The following is a 21,693-nucleotide window of genomic DNA, read 5'->3' on the forward strand; positions in this document are numbered from 1 at the left end:
TTCAAAAATAATATTAAATCATCCAGATTAAAACCAGTTGAGTCAGGCTGGGCCAAAGGTGGGCAAGGACTAGTTTCCACTGGTCCTTGCCCACTTTTATAAAAATAATTATAATGTATTTCTCAAGAACTAGGTCTGAAAGGCAATTTTGAACAAGTATTTCTAAATTCCTTGAGTAATGTCAGCACTATTTGGATGCTGTAAAACATTAATGTCTATATGAGTTAAAATGTATTTCTTTAAAAATCAATTGTATTACCTGCCAATCAGTTGAATACTGATATAAATTTTACCAATGGTAAGAATAGGCATTTATTCATTTAAATATCTGTTGATATTGATTGAACATTTTATATTGCAAGCACCGTGATAAGCCCTAGAGTCTATAGAGTTCATCAAAGATTAACTACGAAATAAGTCAATTTTTCTTTACGGCCTTTACTATCAAATAGAGGATTTTTTTTTTCCTGTTAAGGTGCTATGCAGGTTATTTGCCTGTAATCTTTGAGCCCCATACTCACCTACCCTTTGCTTCGAGATGATGGCTAGGCAGGGAGTACACAGACTACATTTCCCAGCCTTCTTTGTTAGATGGTTTCCTGTAAGACTCTGCCCACTGAAGGCACAGGAAGGAAATCAAAAGGTGGAACATGGGAAAACTATTGTCCATTTCTTTTACGCTCTGCTACTGGCATCTAGAGCAATGCCTATGTCCATTACAAAGTCTAGAGCACCTCTTTTCTTCACCTTAAGAGGGTGAAACCCTTAACAATGAGTTTGCTCTTTGCTATGATAATACTACTTCTGCCTTCTGTTCCACCAGCTCAAGGACTGGTAGCCATCCTGAAGTTTAAAATTTCTAATTCAATCTTCTCCCTTTTTGGTCTTTTAGCCTTCAATACCTGCTTAACTATTTCTCCATAGTAAATTGTGTCTGTTTAAAATACTTTGAATGATTTGTTTTCCTGCCTGGAACTGTACTGACACAGATATGTACTACCATGTAATATTTACAAATCTGTTCAAGTAAGGCAGAGGGTTGTTGCAATTTTTACATAGAAGGGGATATAATTCTGAAATCTCTCTCCCAACTAATGAATTTATTATTATTATTATTTTTTCAAGACAGAGTTTTGCTCTTGTTGCCCAGGCTGGAGTGCAATGGCGTGATCTTGGCTCACTGCAACCTCCACCTCCCAGGCTCAAGGGATTCTCTTGCTCAGCCTTTCAAGTAGCTGGGATTACAGGCATGCAGCACCATGCCTGGCTAATTTTGTATTTTTAGTAGAGATGGGTTTCTCCATGTTGGTCAGGCTGGTCTCGAACTCCTGACCTCAGGTGATCCACTTGCCTCGGCCTCCCAAACTACTGGGATTACAGGCGTGAGCCACCACACAAAGGCTCCAACTAACCTGTAGAGTATCTTACATGCCCATCAGTAGCATCATAAGGGCCACTTGGGAGTGTGTGTGGTAGGAAGAGGAGGAAGAAATTTGGTAAGTCCTCACAGAATTCATACTTTTTGAAGAAGCAATTTACTTATAGGCACTTATTTTAAGGAAGTAAAGAGAGATCCACATTATGACTTATGCATCTCTCCCCAAGCTCCTGGAGAATGACTCCTCCAAACCTATGCTCCACAATTCAGGATGCTCCCCAATTTATGATGGGGCTATGTCCCAATAAATACATCATTAAGTCAAAAAATTGTTAAGTAGTCCAGGCACAGTGGCTCCTGCCTGTAATCCCAGCACTTTGGGAGGCCAAGGCAGGTGGAGCAACAGAGGTCAGGAGTTTGAGTCCAGCCTGGCCAACATGGTAAAACCCCGTCTCTACTAAAAATACAAAAAATAGCTGGACTGGTGGTGGGCACCTGTAATCCCAGCTACTTGGGAGGCTGAGGCAAGAGAACCACTTGAACCTGGGAGGCGGAGGTTACAGTGAGCTGAAATCACACCATTGCACTCCAGTCTGAACAATAAGAGTGAAACTCATGTCTCAAAAAAAAAATTATAAGTGGAACCATTGTTAGTTAGAGACTGCTTGTGTAGCTAGTTGCCTAACCTACGCCTTACTAGAATGCCCTCCACAGTTTCTGCTGTGGTGTACATAGCTAGGAGCTACCATATTAGTGAGCACATGTCTGGCTTCAAGAGGATAAGTACCTAAACCACTTAGCATTTTATACAATACTTTGCTGCCTCACCCTGCCAAATCTCATGTTGAATTGTAATCCCCAATTTGGAGGTGGAGGCTGGCAGTAGGTTTTTGTCTCCTCCAAAAATTCATATTGAAACTTAATCCTGAATGCAACAGTATTGGGAGGTGTGGCCTATGGGACGTGACTAAGTTGTAAAGGGCTCTGCCTTCATGAAGTATTCTTATAAAAAAGGTTTGGCAGAGAGAGTTCCTCTTTTGCCCTTCTACCTTCTACCATGTGGAATAGCATTCCTCCCCTCTGGAGGATACAGCATTCAAGGTGCCATCTTGAAAGCAGAAACTGGACCTTCACCAGACAACAAACCTGCTGGCAACTTGATCCTGGACTTCCCACCTCCAAAACTGTTAGAAATACATTTCTGTTCTTCATAAATTACCCAGTCTATGGTACTTTGTTACAACAGCACAAATGGACTAAGACAATTTCAAACTTAACATGAATAAAACCTAAATTTATCATCCACTAAAAACAATTTTACTCCTATAGCATTTCCTATTTCAGAAATTAGGGTCAATATCCACCCATTTTCCTAAACAAGAAGCATCCCACCTCTCCTTCAGCCTCCATATCTACTCTGTGACTGTAGTTTTGCTTCTGGTTGCACCACTGACAGTTAGCATTCTTCATTTCTATAACCACAACCTGTGGATGACATGTATTCTGATTTGTATCCTAATTGTCTTATCTTTTTCCATTCTATCCAATTTTTCCTAGAAATTTGTGGAAAATTATATTCCATTGTATGGATGTACTATAGTTTGCTTAACCATTTGCTCAATGAAGGACATATATTAATAGTTTGTTTCCAGTTTTTGCTGTTATAAATAAAGCTACTGTAAAAATTCATGTACAAATTTTTATATTAATGCAAGTCATCATTTCTTTGGACTAGATGAATGAAGTTCAGTTATTGTGTTACATAGTAGTTGCATATTTCTTTTTTAAAGAAACTGCCAAACTGTTTTTCAGAGCATCTGTATTATTTTATATTCTCACCAGCAATGTATCAATGACCTAGTTTCTCTACATCCTTTCCAGTGTTTTCTTTATTTTTTTATTTTACTTTGTTTGTTTGTTTATTTTGAGACAGGGTCTTTCTGTGTTGCTCAGGCTGGAATTCAGTAGCATAATCAAGGCTCGCTGAAGCCTGATCTCCCTGGGCTCAAGTGAATTGCCCACCTCAATGCTGGAAGTAGGGTGGGGCACCAACCACTCGCAGCAGGACTGTGGGCATCTGCCCCAGGCCTGGCTGATTTTTCTTTTTTTTTTTTCATGTTGCAGAGACGTGGTTTTACTATGTTGGAGAAGCTAATCTCAAACTCCTGAGATCAAGTCAACCTCCTGCCTCAGCCTCCCAAAGTGTTGAGATTACAGGCATGTGTGTGGCCTATTTTGCCCATTTTAATAGATATGTTTATTTAAATTTAGGATTTTTAAGATAGAGAGCACACTTTGAATGATTAGGAGAGACATAAAATAGAAATAAAGATTTTATTACTTTCAGGTTGAGAGCACATGGCACTCCTGGAGCCCACACACACAGAGGTCAGGGAGTGCTGACAGGGAGAGAAAGGGACCTGTAGGCCATTACCCTTATTGGGTCCAAAGAGTTTCCAAACAGATTTCTAGCAGGGAGTTTAATTGGTGGGCTTAAAGTAAGCAGGCATGAGTTCTAGGGTGTCACACTGTGACTGAGAGGTAGTCACTGTGGCATGTCTGCATAGTCCGTCCCATGTGTGAGGATCAGCAGGGTCAGTCAAGGAGCCTGCACCTAGCCACCCCCTGGGAAAGTGGTCACCAGAGAGCAGTTGTATAAGGCACATGCCTGGATATACCACATTGGGGAACTGGGGGAAGGGAGCCTCAAACTGAAAACTGTGTCCAAGGTGACAGAGTCCTATCTCTGGTGTGAAAAAGCCCAGCTTATATTTAAAGTGGATGCCAAAGCAATGTAAAATAGAAATTCATTACCACACTGATAGCTTGTGGTTTTTTTGTTTTGTTTTGTTTTTTGAGACGAAGTCTCACTCTGTCACCCACGCTGGAGAGCAGTGGCACAATCTCAGCTCACTGCAACCTCTGCTTTCCAGGTACAAGTGATTCTCCTGCCTCAGCCTCCTTAGTAGCTGGGATTACAGGTGCCCACCACTATGCCCAGCTAATTTTTTGGTTTTTTAGTAGAGACTGGATTTCACCACGTTGGCCAGGCAGGTCTGGAAATCCTGACCTCATGATCCACCTACCTCAGCCTCCCAAAGTACTGGGATTACAGGCATGAGCCACCCCACCCAGATGGCTAGTGGTTTTAATTTGCATTTCTCCAATGAATGATGATGATGTTGAGCATCATTTCATGTGTTTATTTGCCATCTGTATTATTGTGTGTGTGAAATATGTCTTCATGTCTTTTGTTCATGTTCTAATTGGATTTTCTTACACTGTTGAGTTTTGAAAATTTTTTTATATATTTCATTTACTAGTCCTTTGTTGGATATGTGGTTTCAAGTATTTTCTTCCCGTTTGTAGCTTGCCTTTTTGTCCTGTTAACAGAGTCTTTCGAAGATTTAGGGTTTTTTTGTTTTTTTTTTTTGAAACAGAGTCTCACTCTGTCGCCCAAGCTGGAGTGCAGTGGTGCGATCTCGGTTCACTGCAGCCTCTGCTTCCCAGGATCAAGGGATTCTCCTGCCTCACCCTCCCAAGTAGCTGGATTACGGTGCTCACCACCATGCCTGACTAATTTTTGTATTTTTAGTAGAGACGGGGTTTCACTACGTTGGCCAGCTGATCTCAAACTCCTGGACCTCAGGTGATCTGCCCACCTGGGCCTCCCAAAGTGCTGGGATTACAGGCGGGAGCCACCTTGCGGAGCTTTACAGAATGAGTTTTAATTTTGATGAGTTTAGGTTTTACTTTTTGGATGGTGCATTTGTTATGACTTAATAGTTAACATTTTATGTGTGGAAATATGTACATTGTCTCATTCCCTCTCTCCCATGTCCAATCCATTGGTAGGTCCTGTCAGCACCATCTCCAAAATATAACCTGAATGTGTGTGCCCTCCTCCATTTTTATTGCTATCACCAAGCTTCAAACCACCATCATCTCTCACTCAGTTGATCTCCCTTCTTATATCATGTGACCTTGTATCTTAAAATCTCCCAGTGGTTTCCCATTCACACTTAAAATCCAAACTCATGACAGAGTGAGACTTTGTCTCAAAACAAAACAAAACAAAACAAAATCCAAACTCTACCACAGTCTACAAGAACCTGCCCCATCTGGGCTCACCCTGGTACACTAACCTTCCACCTCCCTCCATCTCACTGTGGTGCACTAAACTATAGCTACACTCCTTTCTGTTCGTTTATATTCTCACCCAACCCAAACACAACAAGCTCCCTCTCACTTCAGGTCCTTGTATATGCAGGTCCCTCCCCAATGTTTGCAGGACTAGCTTCTTCTCTTTCAGGACTCAGCTCAAATGTCAACTTCCCCAAGAAGCCTCCACTCATCACCATATGTAAAGTAGCTTATCTTTCTCTTATCACTTTGTATTACTACTCTTTTATTTTTATAGAGTACTTTATTAGCTGAAGTTATTTGTTTACTTTGCATATCCTACTGAAATGTAAGCTATCAGAGCAGTGACTTTGCCTGTCATGTTCATCCCTACATCTTAAACTCCCAGCACATGGCGGTCACTCAGTTAATATTTATTAAATGTTGAACACTTCCTTTATTTTTCAAAAGCAAATTTCTTTTTGAGTATTCGGCTACTGGTAGATTAAACATGTCCTCAAAATAAACTATTTGTAATCATGCTAATTAATTAGAGGAAAAAAGGTACGAGAATTCTAGTTTCTGAATAAATTCAACTCATGCTACTAAGTCATGTCCTTTTTTCATGTTACCTGAGGTACACATCTATAAAGTAGAGTAAAATATATCTCAAGTATATCTTGATGCTAACTGCAAGAGAGGATATCATTATTGTGTGGTCACAAACTCCAAAAACTGTAAATCTGTATGCTCAGCTTCAGCAGTAATTCTGATTTACTCTAGGCAAGTCTGAACAGGTCTCTACAGCTTAGCTTCTTGTTTTGTTAAAAGGATTTAATACAAGCTTACCTCACCAAGATGCTATGTAAAACAGTTTCTATTTATTGCAAATACTGCATGATTTTTGTGTCTATATTGGTGTGAAACAACACACTCATTACATGATGGCATCAAAAGATTTTGTATCATGAAGGATGCCATATTCTTGGAGATACTAGAAGGATTACAGTGCATATGTCTAATTAATTTTGGGGATTGTGTTGCAGTTAGATCTAAAGATAAATTTGGAATTTAACTAGGCTGAAGAATTGTCTCAATCATTTTAAATTATGTTTTTAGAATATGACACTTAAATATCTCAGGATAGCCTCAAAACTTTAGTAGAAAATCAGGGAAATATGCCTTATAAGCTTATAAAGTTACAAAGTTTATGTGTTTTATGTATCATATAAATAGAGCATTGCAGACACATTCCTTATTTTGAAATGAAAAAACTTTCTGATATTAGCATCCATTTTCTTAAGACCCTGTGGAACTCAACAAATAATAGAGCTGGAGAAAGGATTGCTAACTTATCCAAAATATAATTTTGATTCAGAAAGGATACTATCCGTCATTCTCAAAGACATTGGGACTTGCAATAAATATAGTTTGATACGATGCATTATGTACAGTTTTTTCAAAGATTTTAAAAAGTCAAAAGAGCCTTATAATTACTTTACTATAAGTACCCATAATAGTGCAATAGCATTCAGCAAAATCAATCATTTAATTCATAAAATTAAAATTTTTGTTTTCAAATATAAGCTTTTAAAATTCTGAAGTCATCAAAATGAAGTAGCTTTCTGACTTGAATTGAGTCATCTAGCCACACTGTATCAGATTCCTCAATTGAAATTCAAAGGAAATGAAATAATTCAGTGATTCCCAAACATTTTGGTCAAGAACACCTTTACCCTCTTAAAAACTGAGGACCTCAAAGGGCTTAATTTATGTTTATGTGGATTATATCAATATTTTTTACCATATTAGAAATTAAAACTATTAAGATGAAAACTGAGATATTTATTGATTAATTCATTTAAAAATAATTAAGTGTTCTGTTGCATGTTAGCATACACAGTATATTTTATGAAAAACTATATTTTCCAAAGGGCCTTTTTTTTTTTTAAGAAGAGTGACACTGTTTTATCTTTTTTTCAAACCTCTTTAATGTCTAGCTTAATAAAAGGTGGCTGGATTCATATATCTTTTTCTGCATTCATTCTGCTGTGCATTTATTCATTGATGTTTTGCATTTTGCATTTATTCATGTTGTTTTGGCAAAGGTATGTGAAAAAACTTTGGTCTTATACAGAATATATATTTGGAAAGGGATTTATGCCTTTAAAACTTTAATATTCATTTCAGATAATTGTTTGTTGCTAATATGCTTATATCATCAAAAGGAAGATGGGCAAAAAGGGTAGTTAATAGCATGTTGGGCTGCCTGATTTTAGAATCAGAGAAGAGGGCTTACTCAGCTCAGTAATGCTTGTCTAGAGAGTTTCTGGTTTCTTTTTTCTCTTTTTTTTTTTTTTTTTTTTTTTTTGAGGTGGAGTTTCATTCTTGTTGCCCAGGCTGGAGTGTAGTGGCGTGATCTCAGCTCACTGTAACTTCCACCTCCCAGGTTTCAGCGATTCTCCTGCCTCAGCCTCCCAAGTAGCTGGGATTACAGGCAGGCACCACCACACCTGGCTAATTTTGATTTTTAATAGAGGCGGGGTTTCACCATGTTGGTCAGGCTGGTCTCAAACTTCTGACCTCAGGCAATCCACCCACCTCACCCTCCCAGTGTGCTGGGATTATAGGCATGAGCCACCGCACCTGGCCCCTAGTTTCCCTTTAATACTACATGGAAATTTCACATGTAGTAATGTCTTAAAGCCTAGTTGCTGTGTGAAATCTGAAGCATAGCAATAAATTTTTTATATTAAGATTGAAAAAATATCCATATCAAAGAATGCCATGTTGGGAATGTCTTGAAGATACTAATAAAAATTATGCCTTCCTTTAGTATACCACTGCTGAGTGATAAGAGGAGGCAGTGGACAGAACTATGGGAAAAAACCAACAAGTCAATTAAAATCAACAATTTAACCCACCCCTCTTAAATACTGATGAAACAAGCTGACCAAAAAATATAATCAAAATGATATAAAATTATCTAATAAACTAAAAGTAATAAATGAAGATACAGTATCTTATACTCAGCATAGAATACATATTTTTTAAAACTCATAGGGAACATCCACAAAAATCACCATGAATGAAGTCATAAAGAAAACTTCAAATATTTCAAAGAATTCCTGTAATGGAGATTATGTTCTTTCATCAGTATATAATTTAAGAATAAACACGAAAGCCGGGCACAGTGGCCCACGTCTGTAATCCCAAGACTTTGGGAGGCCGAGAGGGTGGATCACTTGAGGTCAGGAGTTTCAGACCAGCCTGGCCAACATGGTGAAACCTCATCTCTACTGAAAATACAAACATTAGCAGGGTGTGGTGGCGCATGCCTATAATCCCAGCTACTAAGGAGGCTGAGACAGAATTGCTTGAACTCGGGGGCAGAAGTTGCAGAGAGCTGACATTGCGCCGTTGCAGTCCAGCCTGGGTGAGGAGCGAAACTCTGTCTCAAAAAAAAAAAAAAAAAAAAAAAGAATGAACACGAAAAAGGTGGATTTTTAAAATCTCATAACTCTAGGAATTGAAAGTAATTAATATTCATTGGATTAAAAGGGAGAAATTAAAAAACTCTTTAGACTGAATGCATTTATCAAAAACAAGAAAAATTGAGAAAAATAAAGCAAATATAAAGCTCAAAGAGCTAGAAAAAAGAAACAAAGGAATAAATATGTGGAAACAAGATGGGACGAGATTATACAAGTAAGAAAATAAATAAAATGGTAAAGAAAAAATCAGTACAGATAATTTAACAATCAAAACCCTATTTATTTGAAGAGATTTTTTAAAACGTACAAGTATCTGACAAAGCTGATCAAACAAATTGTGATGGTTAATATTAGTTGTCAACTTGTTTGGATTAAGAAATACTTAGAATACTGATAAAGCATTACCTGTGGTGTGTCTGCCCACAGATGTTTCCAGAGGATATTGACATGTGAGTCAGGGACCCAGCAAGGAAAGTCTGCCCTCAATGTGAACTGGCACCATCCACTGAGCTTGGGGCCTAGATAAAACAAAAAACAGCAGAGAAAAGATCTCTCTTCTCCCCACCTCACACCCCCGGCCCTCAGAGCTAGAACACTCTTCTTCCCCTGCCCTTGGACAACAGAACGCTAGGCTCTCTGGCTTTTGGATTTCAGGACTTACAGCAGTGGCATTGCGAGGCTGAGAAATACATCATCAGCTTCCGTGCTTCTGAGGCATCCAAACTTAGCCATCTACATCCCAGAGTCTCCCTCTCACTTACAGATGGGTTGCTAGACTTCTCATTTTCCATAGTCACAATTTCTCCAATAAATCCCCCTCTTATCTGTCATCTATATATCTATCTATCTATTGATTCTGTATCTCTGGAGAATCCTGGTCAATACAAATAATAAAAGACACTAAAAAATTAAAATTCAACCTCCAAAACAGAATCACCTATAGAAATAATAGTAATTATCTTTATTTTTTATATTTTATTTATATAAATAAATTTATATATTTATATTTTATTCTTTTTATTTTTAAAAAAGAAATATTTCAAAAATAATGAACTATATAACAATAGTACTGAAAAACTTAAATGAAAACAGAAATAAACTTCCAAGAATAATTTGCCTGAGAAAAAGTTGAAAACTTGAATTGCCTGTTAGCTATGAAAGACATTTCTTATCACCTCTCAGGCCTCCAGTGTAGGTAATGTTTGTTATGCCCAAAGTTCTTTATTCTAGTTTAGCAAATCCACTCTAGCTATTATAATCTGAAAACACTTTATTAAGAAATGTATGAGGCCCAGCATGGTGGCTCATGCCTATAATTCCTGCACTTTGGGAGGCTTAGGAGGGCAGATCATTTGAGCTCAAGAGTTCAAGACCCACCTGGGCAAAAGGGCAAAACCCTGTGTCTCCAAAAATTATACACAAAACAGCCGGGCATGGTGGTGTGTCCCTGCAGTCCCAGCTACTCAGGGGCTGAGGTGGGAGGATGGCTTGAGCCTGTGGGTCAGAGGTGGCAATGAGCTTTGATCAGTGCCACTGTACTCCTGGGCAACAGAGTGAGGCCCTATCTCAAAACAAAATAAATAAATAAATAAAATTTAGAAAGGAAATGTATATAGATCATAGAAGTACTATAAAGACTTAAATAACAGACTGGCTGAGTTTCCAAGAATTATCTCCAAACCCCAGCAGAACTGGACAACTAAGAGAACTGCAGCCACTCTTTTATGATCAGGAATTTGCCACCAGCAGTACTGGTTTTAGTATCACACTGCCACTGCCACAACCTATACTATAAAACCAAATGTACTGTACCCTGTTTCCACATAATTCAATCTTGAATCAAAATCTCCCACAGTGAATATTATTAAGAGAACCCAAATTGCATTCAGAATCGTAACTGCTGGAGAATCTGAGAATCTGAAACATGTAGATTTTACTTTCAGTCTCTGTATCTTATAAAGCAGTTGGAACAAGTTTGAAAAATTAATCCACAGGATCAGATTGTTTTGAAGATGCATTCTTCAAACCTTTCCCAGTAGAGATAAGTCCAGTTTATGCAAAGTGTTGCAGAAAAAAGGAAGTGAAGGACAGCTGCACAACTCATTTTAAATCTTCAACTCTCGATTCATTTTAAGAAGTTAATTATAATCTTCAGACAACCACTCTATTAGGACAGTATAAGAAAAGAAAGTTATTAGCTACTTGTTAGCCATAAGTGAGTTATTAGCTCACTTATGAGCAAAAAGGTGGAATTCTAGGCTGGGCGCTGTGGCTCATGCCTATAATCCCAACACTTTGGGAGGCCGATGGGGGTGGATCACAAGGTCAAAAGATGGAGATTATCCTGGCCAACATGGTGAAACTCCGTCTATACTAAAAATACAAATATTAGCTAGGCCTAGTGGCTGGCGCTTGTAGTACCAGCTACTCAGGAGGCTGAGACAGGAGAATCACCTGAACCCAGGAGGCAGAGGTTACAGTGAGCTAAGATCGTGCCATTGCACTCCAGACTGGTGACAGAGCAAGACTCCATCTCAAAAAAAAAAAAAAAAAAGCTAAATTCTAAATAAATATTAGCTTATTTTAACCATGTTTTAATAAAACATGTCAATGCAAATTTTATCCCATAATGTAATTTATCATATTAGTGGACCAAAGGGGAAAAATGACTTCAACATATACAAAGACCATTTGAAAATGTTTAACATCTAATTATGAGATATTTTAAAGTGTTAGAACAACTATGAATAAAAGATAATTTTTTAATTTAACAAAAGGTTTTTTTTTTTTTTTTTTTTTTTTTTTTTTGAGACAGAGTCTCACTCTGTCGCCCAGGATGGAACACAGAGGTGTGATCTCGGCTCACTGCAACCTCGTGGGTTCAAGCAATTCTCCTGACTTTGCCTCCTGAGTAGCTGGGACTACAGGTGCTGGCCACCATGCCCAGCTAATTTTTGTATTTTTAGTAGAGATGGGGTTTCACCATATTGGTCAGGCTGGTCTCAAACTCCTGACCTCAGGTGATCTGTCCACCTTGGCCTCCCAAAGTCCTGGGGTTACAGGCATGACCCACCATTCCCAGCCTTACCAAAAACTTTAAATAAATATCTGTTAGCAAACTGAGGGAAAAAGTTTGTGACATGTCATATTTAGGAACAAGAAAGAGTCTTGTTATGATAGCTTCCACTGAATATGGTGAGGGGTTGTCAGTCAACACAATATTTTTTCTTTCCAGAAAAGTAGGAAGTATAAGGATTGGATAGAATGGACAACCCAAACCTTTTAGTGTTTACAGATTATTAGATCTTCTACCAGAAGACCCAACTGAATCAACAGACAAACTATTAGAACTAATAGGGGAGTTCAGAAAGGTTGTGCAGATGCAAGATTGATGATAGGCAACAAAACAATAATAGTGAACACACATAGCATTTACATAATTAGTATATAAGAAATGTTATAAATATGTGTATTAATCATTTAAATTCTATATAAAAATAATAACATTCTTATATATGAGCAGTTACCAACTGGAAATTAGTATAGAAATGCAATTCCATTCACAATAGCAATAAAAACTACAAAGTACATAGGATATAAACGAATGAATCCATCCTTTACAGAGAGCTTTTCAAGCCCTATTAAAGGACAAAAAACAAGATCTAAGTAAAAAGAGAAAGGTACCATGTTCATGAATGAGACTAATATTACAAAAATATCATTCTTCCTAAATTGATATATAAATTCAATGCAATTTTAATGAAAATTTCATCAGGATTCTGTGAAGAACTAGACAATTAATTAGTTAATAAAATGTGCATATAATAGTAATAGACCACAAATAAATAAGGTGAGTTTTTTAAAAAGAAGAGCAAAGAGAGGGAACTTGTTGTGTTGGATATATTAAGATATGTTATAAAACCATAGCAATAAAAATAATATGATACCAGTATAGGAATGGACAAAAAAAAAACTGATGCGACTGAATAGGGAATCAGTAAACAAGCCTATGTTATATATGAGAATGTGGAATATAATAGAAATTAACATCATAACTCATAGAGGAAAGAGAGATTATTTAAGATGTAGCTCAAAACATAGGAAAAAATAAACTTAGATTCTTACCACACTCCAAATACAAAAATAAATTTTGAATGGATGAAAACCCTAACTATAAAAGGCAACACTATGAAGTCAGTAAAATACATGAAGCTTTCTTTGTGAACTTGGGATGGGAAAGGATTTTTAAACAAGACTTAAAAAAAACAGACTTTAAGGGTGGGTGGTGGAAATTGATGGATGTGATCATATTAAAACTGGATATTTCTATACATAGAAGATAAGACAGACAAACTGGTTGCAGACACATTAGGAGGTGATATTTTTTAACACTAAAAAGTGATTAACATGTAGAATATATAAGGAACTACTAAAATGTACAAGGAAACTAAAAAATTGAACAAGGACTAAAATAGACAATTCATGGTAGGGGAATTCTAAACAGCCAAAATGTATATGAAGAGATGTTCAACTTCACTTGTAATCAGAGAAATTCAGATTAAGTCAACAAAGAATCACTAAAAATTACAAAGTCAGCTAATACTAAGTGCTGGCTAGGATGTTGAGAAATCAGAAACTTCATGCGCTATTGGTGGGAGTGTAACTCACAATACCTAGTGAAATTAATTATTCATGTAATTCTGTATACAAATCATTCCTTCACCTGGGTTTATATTGCGTACAAATCCTTAAGGGGATATTTTAGAGTGTGGTATCCTAGCATTATTTGTGTTAGCAAGAAGCTTAATGTTCATCCCTGGGGAAATAGCTAATTAGAAGGTGTAGCATATACACACAATGGGAAGAAATAGTTAACCATTTTTATATATAGCAATGTAGATGGATCTTGGAAATATGGAATGAATTCTATAGGCCAAAACAATTTTTATATATTCAAAATATACATAAACACAGAGAGAAAACAACCATATATTATATCTCAGGGCTGTATTTTCAGATGCCTAAGGAAACATATTGGATATATTAATGTGAATATCTCTGATGGGAAGAACAATGTATATGAGAATAATTAGGACAAAGGGGAAAGGATGATGAAATAAAACTAGAGGGGCATTGTATGGACTCATAATGATGATGGAATTTGAAATCCATGTATTTGAGAGCCGTATGACTCACAGATGATGCATATGTGTCCTAATTTGGGGAGGAATACTTAAGTAATGTTCTCAGCAAAAGGATGCACTGGTTTTAAAACAGATAAGATCTGAATGGCTTATGTAGAAGACAGATGGATATGTGATTAATACAAATTCTTGCTTTAGATATTTTCCTCCATCAAAAGTGTTAGAAAATAATCTGAAATTAATTTGCCTCCAACAATTAGTCTAGGATAGTAGAAATTTAAAAGTATGTTTATTTAATAATACAAGAGAATTGCTCTGTAAATCTGGAAAACACAAATAGCCTGTCAAAAGATTGTTTTTTATTTAATTTCATGTAATCTGTCAGACGGTAGTTTAAAAGTATCAGATTTTCTTGTTCTGATATTATTTCCTTGCATGTACTCACTGACAAAACCTTTTATCTATTAATAAAATATTTCCAAACATTAATTGTTATGCAAGCAATATACGACAAATTACTGCATAGCTATTAAATGCTGCTCTGTCACGCTTAACATACTGCATTATTTCACTGTTTTGTGTTCTTGGCATTCATCTAAGGCTCTTTAAAAACAATAAGTATTTTAGATATTATGTCATTTCTGCACATATTTTACTTAATAAATCATAGCAATTTACAATTAAATGAAGGTTGAATCCTGTGGACTACAATATTCAAATGGCACTACTTTTTATATCCAGCTTCATATAGAAGTTTTCATGGATTTTGCTCTTGGTTTAAAAAGAAAGATTCACTATAACTACCTTTTCTTATGGTGTTTTTATATTTTAGGAACAATATGATTTTATTACCAATATTTTAAACAATATCCTTTAAGTCATAGTTTAATAGCTGTACTAAAATGTTTGAGAACCTATCAAAATTGCTCCTATTATTTAAATATATATGTTTCTTGTTTATGAATTTTGTGATGTCTTTATCCAACAAATTCTAGTTCTTTTCCAGCTTAAGGGAAAGTGGGTCAGTATACAAATGTTTTGAGCATACTAATGTATGTCTTTTCACCATTTTTCATACCCCAGCAACATAATTTCTTCTTCCTTTTTTCCTTGCTCCTTCCTTCATTCCTTCCTTCCTTCCTTCCTTCCCTCCCTCCTTCCTTCTTTCCTTCCTCTCTCTCTTTCTTTCTTTTTCTTTCTCTTTTTTTCTTTCTTTCTTCCTTCCTTTCTTCCTTTCTTTCTTTTGACAGAGTCTCGCTCTGTCCCACACTGAAGTGCAGTGGCACAATCTCACCTCACTGCAACCCCTGCCTCCTGGGTTCAAGCGATTCTCCTGCCTCAGCCTCCTGAGTACCCGGACTACAGGCACGTGCCACCACACCCAGCTAATTTTTGTATTTTTAGTAGAGACGAGGTTTCACCGTGTTGGCCGGGATGGTCTTGATTCCTTGACCATGTGATCCACCTGCCTGGGGCTCCCAAAGTGCTGGGATTACAGGTGTGAGCCACCATGCCTGGCCCATAATATGATATTTCTAAGGCATCCTGAGAAAATCCAATGAAGTTGCTTGTAGCCAAAAGCAAGTGCCCCGTTTATAGGTCTTGTACCACCCCGTTAAGGGATGAGGAGAGTGCCGTCTCCAACACACTTGACAACTGTTTGTGCCTCAAAAGCATGATTGAAAAGCTCTGAATTAAGGCTCTGTAATTTTTTTAAAAAAGAACTTTTCCAGCCTCTAGAGGTGAAATTAGTTCTAGAATGTAATGAGACTTCCTCTTTTATGAAGAATTTAGAAAGAATAAAAGAAGATAAAGTGGTATGGGCTCTTCAAAAAGTAGGGAAGACTCAGGGAAGATCTCTGGAGATTTTCTTATGACATTATTTTATTTTTACTATCATCAGTAGATGTGGTTTATATTTGGAATTCTGAAATATCCGTCTGGATTTATTAGTACTTAAAGCATGCTAGTAGTCATAGAAAGTCACATAGAAAGGTGACTGGTAAGCAGAAGAGAATACTTGGAAGTAACTCTGGGGTGGGCTATAGGACATTAAATTAGAGAGCAAACGAGATTATTCCAAAGGAATGAATCACAAACTATTCAGACAATCTTTAAAAATCCAAGATAATTGGATGAGACGCTGAGTAGGTATCTACTGAGCTGTGTGAACTTCCCAAACTAGATTCTCCAGGACTTTGTCTTTGTAAGATCATCATCTTTAGAGGGGGAAAAAAGTGAATCCCTTTATCAAATAAATCTGAGAAATTCTGAAATAAAATTTTTCAGTATTTAATATGCTCTCATTCTTTGTGTTCTAGGAGGAAACAAAAATAGACAACTTTTCTCAAACATGTTTGGCCACAAACACTTTATTTTTTCTTGAAACACCTATTAACTTTTGTGAGGATACAATGGTTTTTCCTAACATAAGAGCAGACCTACCTTGCTGCCTTAAGATATACTATTAGGAAAGATACATGCCAACTTTGAAGCCTACAACCATTTGGTAGCAGCAATCTGTCCTTAGACTTGTTCAGTGGAAATGCCTTTTTGTTGTTGTTTGCTTTTACTTATTTTCTAACTTGTTTCAATATTTTAAAATGAACACTATTATAATACAAATCTAATTGTGACATAAGTTTCTCAGTTTATATAGCTGAGTTTTGTACATTTTTGACGACCTAATCTTTCTAGTAGTTGAGATTTCTTCCCACTCTGGGAAAAAGTTGATGGAAAGTTACATATGGCTTTTATAGCCTTCTAATGTTATTTTATTTTTTTCTAATAAATTAGGAAAATGTAGAGAATTATAAATTAGTGAAACTGATTAATTTACTTGGTGAACTTTTCATACTTGATAGTAAATTCTATTTGTCATTAATCCAATTATGTATTTTAATATTTTTTCTATGTTACAATTTTTGTAAATTTTCTACAATAGAATATACTACTTCTATAGTGAAAACTCAGGCTATGTATAATATTTTGCTATATGATATCATATAAAATATATGATCTCAAAAAACTAGAAGGAAATGTGCAAAATATAACAGTGTTTATCTTGGCATGGTGGAACTTCATGTCATTTTATTTCTTTTATTTCCTATGAGGAACATGGGGAAAATTTTAAGAATGCATAAATTTCCTGGAAAAATGACTTTTAAGTTTAACTGCATATTTCCAAATCTTTTGTCTAAATAAATCAGAGTAAATGTCCTGAACTGCTTTATTTCACTTACTGATGTAGGAACACTTAAAAGGAAATCAGATGAAGATCACACTTGTGGAATCAATGCAAAGAAACAAAAGGACTCTAAAATTCTTTTCTGCTTTATTTGGTAGATGTTGGAGTTGATTACTTGATATCTTTCAATGATTATTTTTCTGAAAACTTACAGATTTTACATCTGAAAGTAAGATAAGTAAACATAGTCAAACACCAAAGGCACTGCTTCTTTCAGTGCTTCAGAAATTACTTTGTTTAAAAGTAATTTATCAAATACATGAGAAGTCATATTTTCAATATGACATTTCAAAAGTTTTACCCAAGTATTTTAGTTAGGTATTTTTCTTGTTGTAAGACTCATACTTCTTCAGTTTTGATCCTACCATTTCAATGCCAATTTAACTCTGAAGAAATATTAAATACAAATATAATCACAGTGTAAAAACTTGCGTACTACTTGGTTTTCCAACCATAAAGTATTTTCAGAGGAAATTCCAAAAACCAGATAATTCCTTAACTTCCTGATATGGTTTGGCCCTGTGTTCCCACCCAAATCTCACCTTGAATTATAATCCCCACGTCAAGGGCAGAATCAGGTGGAAGTAATTGAATCATGGGGTTGGTTCCCCATGCTGTTCTCGTAATGAGTGAGTCTCACAAGATGTGATGGTTTTATAAGTGTCTGGCATTTTCCCTGCTTGCATTTCTCCTTCCTGCTGCCTTATGAAGAAGATGCCTTGCTTCCCCTTGGACTTTTGCCATGATTGTAAATTTCCTGAGGCCTCCCCAGCCATGCTGAACTGTGAGTCAATTAAACCTTTTTCCTTTATAAATTATCCAGTCTCAGGTATATTTTTATTAGCAGTGTGAGAATAGACTAATACAATAGCTTAATTAACATTTCTAGTTTTTCCTATTTTTATCTTTACTAAACTTACTGTCACATTTTATAATCAAGATTCTAAATTCATCTAACTTGCATTTATTTATTTATTTAGAGATGGAGTATTGCTCTGTAGCCCAGGCTGGAGTGCAGTTATGTGATCTCAGCTCCCTATAACCTCCACCTCCTGGGTTCAAGCAATCCTCCCACCTCAGCCTCCCAAGTAGCTGGGATTACAAGCATGCGCCACCATGCCCAGCTAATTTTTGTATTTTTTGTAGAGACAAGGCTTTACCATGTTGGCCAGGCTGGTCTCAATCTCCTGACCTCAAGTGATCCACCCGCCTCGGCCTTCCAAAGTTCTACGATTACAGGTGTGAGCCACCATACGTGCCCTAACTTGCTTTTATACATATGAGATGAACTATTCCATTGTGAAATTTATTTTTTGAAGCTGTTATATCAACATCATTTTTTTTTCTGGCCTATATTTTACTTGTTATTCTGTATATTCTGATGTCTGCCCTACGAACATCCTTGAAAAGATAGTCTTGAACAAAGGCAGTCAGGTGCTTCTTCTCAACAGACGTAAAGAAATGTGAGATATGTAGAGAACTCCGTGCAGTAAAGCAAGAGGCAGAGAGGCTGCAGCTATTCTGATAGATTGCTACACTGTGGAATTAAGGGTGGCATTAATTCTTTTTTTCTCTGCTCTGTTTCCTTCTGTTAGTTACTTCACTACTGTTTCTGGCATCTGGCATAATGCCTCAGTACCTAATACAGTGCCCTGCATTGAAGAGTCCTTACTTTTTGAGAAAGTAGAAGGAAGGAAGGAATTCAGTTTCCTATTACTGCCATAACAAATTACCACAAACTCAGTGGTTTAAAACAACTATAGTTCTGTAGTTCAGAGGTCTCAACATGGGGCTCTGTCTACTAAAATTGAGGTGTGAACACAGCAGCATTACTTACTAGAAGCTATAGGAGAAAATCTGTTTCTGTTTCAACTGCCAGAGGCCACCTGCATCCACTGGCTCATCGTCATTTTTTCTGGCCTATATTTTACTTGCCTCAAAATAAATAAAAGTTTAGATTAATTTAGAATCTTGATTGTAAAATGGGAGAAGGCTCCCCTTCTCTGACTCCAAAGCTAGCAACATAGCATCTCTCTGACCCAGCTTTCAATGTCACGTCTTTTTCTGACTCTAATTTTTGAACTCTCCCTTCCACTTTTAAGGAAACTTGTGGTTACATTGGGTCCACCTGGATAATCCAGGATAATCTGTCAGCCAATCAGCAACCTTAATTCTGTCTGCAATCTTAATTCCCCTTTGCATGTAACATAACATATTGACAGGTTCCAGGGATTCAGATGTATATATCTTTAAAGGGATCATTATTATGCCTACCCCCTCGCTTTTGAGGGCAGTGCCCATTCTGACCACAGATTTAGCTAACCAGCAGGTCATACAGTAGCAGGAGAGTAATGTAGGTGAAAGAAATCACTTAGAAGAATGTTATAAGCATGGTGAGCATGCTGAGCCTTGCTTAGCCAGTAAATCCAGTAATTATATTGTGATTTAAAAAAAACCACTAAACTAGAGATAAGACAAGGGCATGAGTATCAATCGCCATGACTTTTTTGGCCGCACAGAAAAGGTTTGGCCTTAACATAGATCGATGGTTGACAATCCAAAGTGCTGAACAGCCCTACAAGATTCCTGCTCAATGCCATCCTTTTGAAAAAGAATGGATAGAATGTGCATATGGAATCGGTAGTATTCAGTCAGAGAAAGAGTGCAAAATAGAATATGATGATTTCATAGAGTGTATACTTCAGCAGAAAATGATGAGACATATAAGTACCATCAGGAAGCAGTGGGATAAGCTGATAAAGGAAGGGAAGTACACCCCTCCACCTCACCATGTGAGCAAGGGGGAATCTCGGCCCTAAGCAGAGCAGCTGCTGATGTCTGAAGGCTGATTCTCATGTCCTCTGTTATCCACTGGAAAGGTTGTTTACGGAAAACCTCCTTGTCAAAGTGTGTGAAAATAAATGGTTGCTCCATCACCCCCCCCCAAAAAAAGTCCACTAAACTGAATGATGCACAAATATATTAAAATAATTTTCCATTGTGGTAGAATTATGGATCATTTAAATTGTTAATGTCGTTCTGCATTTATTAACTTTTCTACAATAAGGTTTTGCTTTGTAATTATTAGTTTTTCAGCATTTCAAAACAATCTGCATAGACTGTGACAGCTACAAACAGAAAAGTAATAAATGAAATGACACATAGGAAATTAACATATACAGCTACTCTTCGTAAAAAGAAAAAATTTATATAAATGATAAAGGCTTAATACATAAATTAGATAATAATTTATAAAATTAGAAAATTTAGAAAATGAAGACAAATTTCACACATAATACCACTACTCCCAACAGAATCCCTTTAAGAAGTTTGGTATAGTCATCTCTATTCCAACATAAATGAGAAAATAGACATATTAAAAACACTGTAACTGTGGATCATTCTAAAATATAGTTAAATTATCAAGTCATCCTACTACACATTTGGCACAGGCTGTTAGTAGTATCCTATTTCTTGTCGGAAGTTCTAGTATAGGTAAATAAGAAGGCATTAAAATGAAAAAAATTAGACTGAAGTAAATAAGAATTTTTTTTTTCTGGGCCAGGCACAGATGGCTCATACCTGGTCCCAGCACTTTGAGAGGCTGAGGTGGGAGGATCACTTGAGCCCAGGACTTTGACACCAGCCTGGGCAACGTAGTAGGGCCCAATTTCTACAGAAAACAAAACAAAACAAAACAAACAAAACAAAAAAACAAAAATCAACTGGGCATGGTGGTGCATGCCTACAATCCCAGCTACTCGGGAGGCTGAGGTGGGAGGATCACTTGAGCCTAGGAGGGCGGGGCGGCAGTGAGCCATGATTGTACCACTGCACTCCAGCCTGGGTGACAGAGCGAAATCCTGTTTCAAAAAAATAATAAATAAAAAATTTTTTTTCTGACAAAGAAACCGATAATGGATGGTTTAAAACATGTTCAGAGGACAGAGAAACTCAGCAAACACTGTGCCTCCCATGCTTTTGTCTCTGTGTATCAGGTTAAGTTGTAAAGGGATCAGGAAATAACTAGGGCTTCTTATTCAAGAGTATCAAATGAGACTCTCCACACAGGCTAGAGTCTCTAAAAGTTACCACCTGCAAGTCCCAAGCCACTCTTAACCAGTCAAGAAATACATCTCACTGGCTGATGAGACTTGGACTTAGTTCTTTTGCTAACTGACCTAGTACTGGGCATGCTAGTGTAGGGGAAAAAACAATTTCTTTCCTTTTTCTTAGGTTCTAGGTTGAGACACTCTCCTGAAGTCAGATTAACAAAAGAAAAATAAGCAGAAGTTTACTAACACTTGT

The 21,693-nt window shown here is 36.7% G+C and overlaps 1 protein-coding gene across 1 annotated transcript; it reads left to right on the forward strand.

The window, feature by feature from the left end:
* The first annotated feature begins 18,565 nt into the window (after nt 1-18,565).
* On the forward strand, nt 18,566-20,320 carry LOC116560897 (NADH dehydrogenase [ubiquinone] iron-sulfur protein 5-like). The gene has a single exon (XM_032292459.1). It carries the CDS (start codon nt 19,884-19,886, stop codon nt 20,202-20,204), a length of 321 nt encoding a protein of 106 aa, XP_032148350.1. The 5' UTR covers nt 18,566-19,883; the 3' UTR covers nt 20,205-20,320.
* Nucleotides 20,321-21,693: the final 1,373 nt, after the last annotated feature.

The sequence above is a fragment of the Sapajus apella genome, unplaced genomic scaffold, assembly GCF_009761245.1.
Source record: "Sapajus apella isolate SASKATOON/1434 unplaced genomic scaffold, GSC_monkey_1.0 scaffold27, whole genome shotgun sequence".
Lineage (NCBI taxonomy): Eukaryota > Metazoa > Chordata > Mammalia > Primates > Cebidae > Sapajus > Sapajus apella.

Coding starts and splice junctions, on each gene's coding strand:
- LOC116560897 (XM_032292459.1), top strand. CDS start 19,884: ATGACTTTTTTGGCCGCACAGAAAAGGTTTGGCCTTAACATAGATCGA.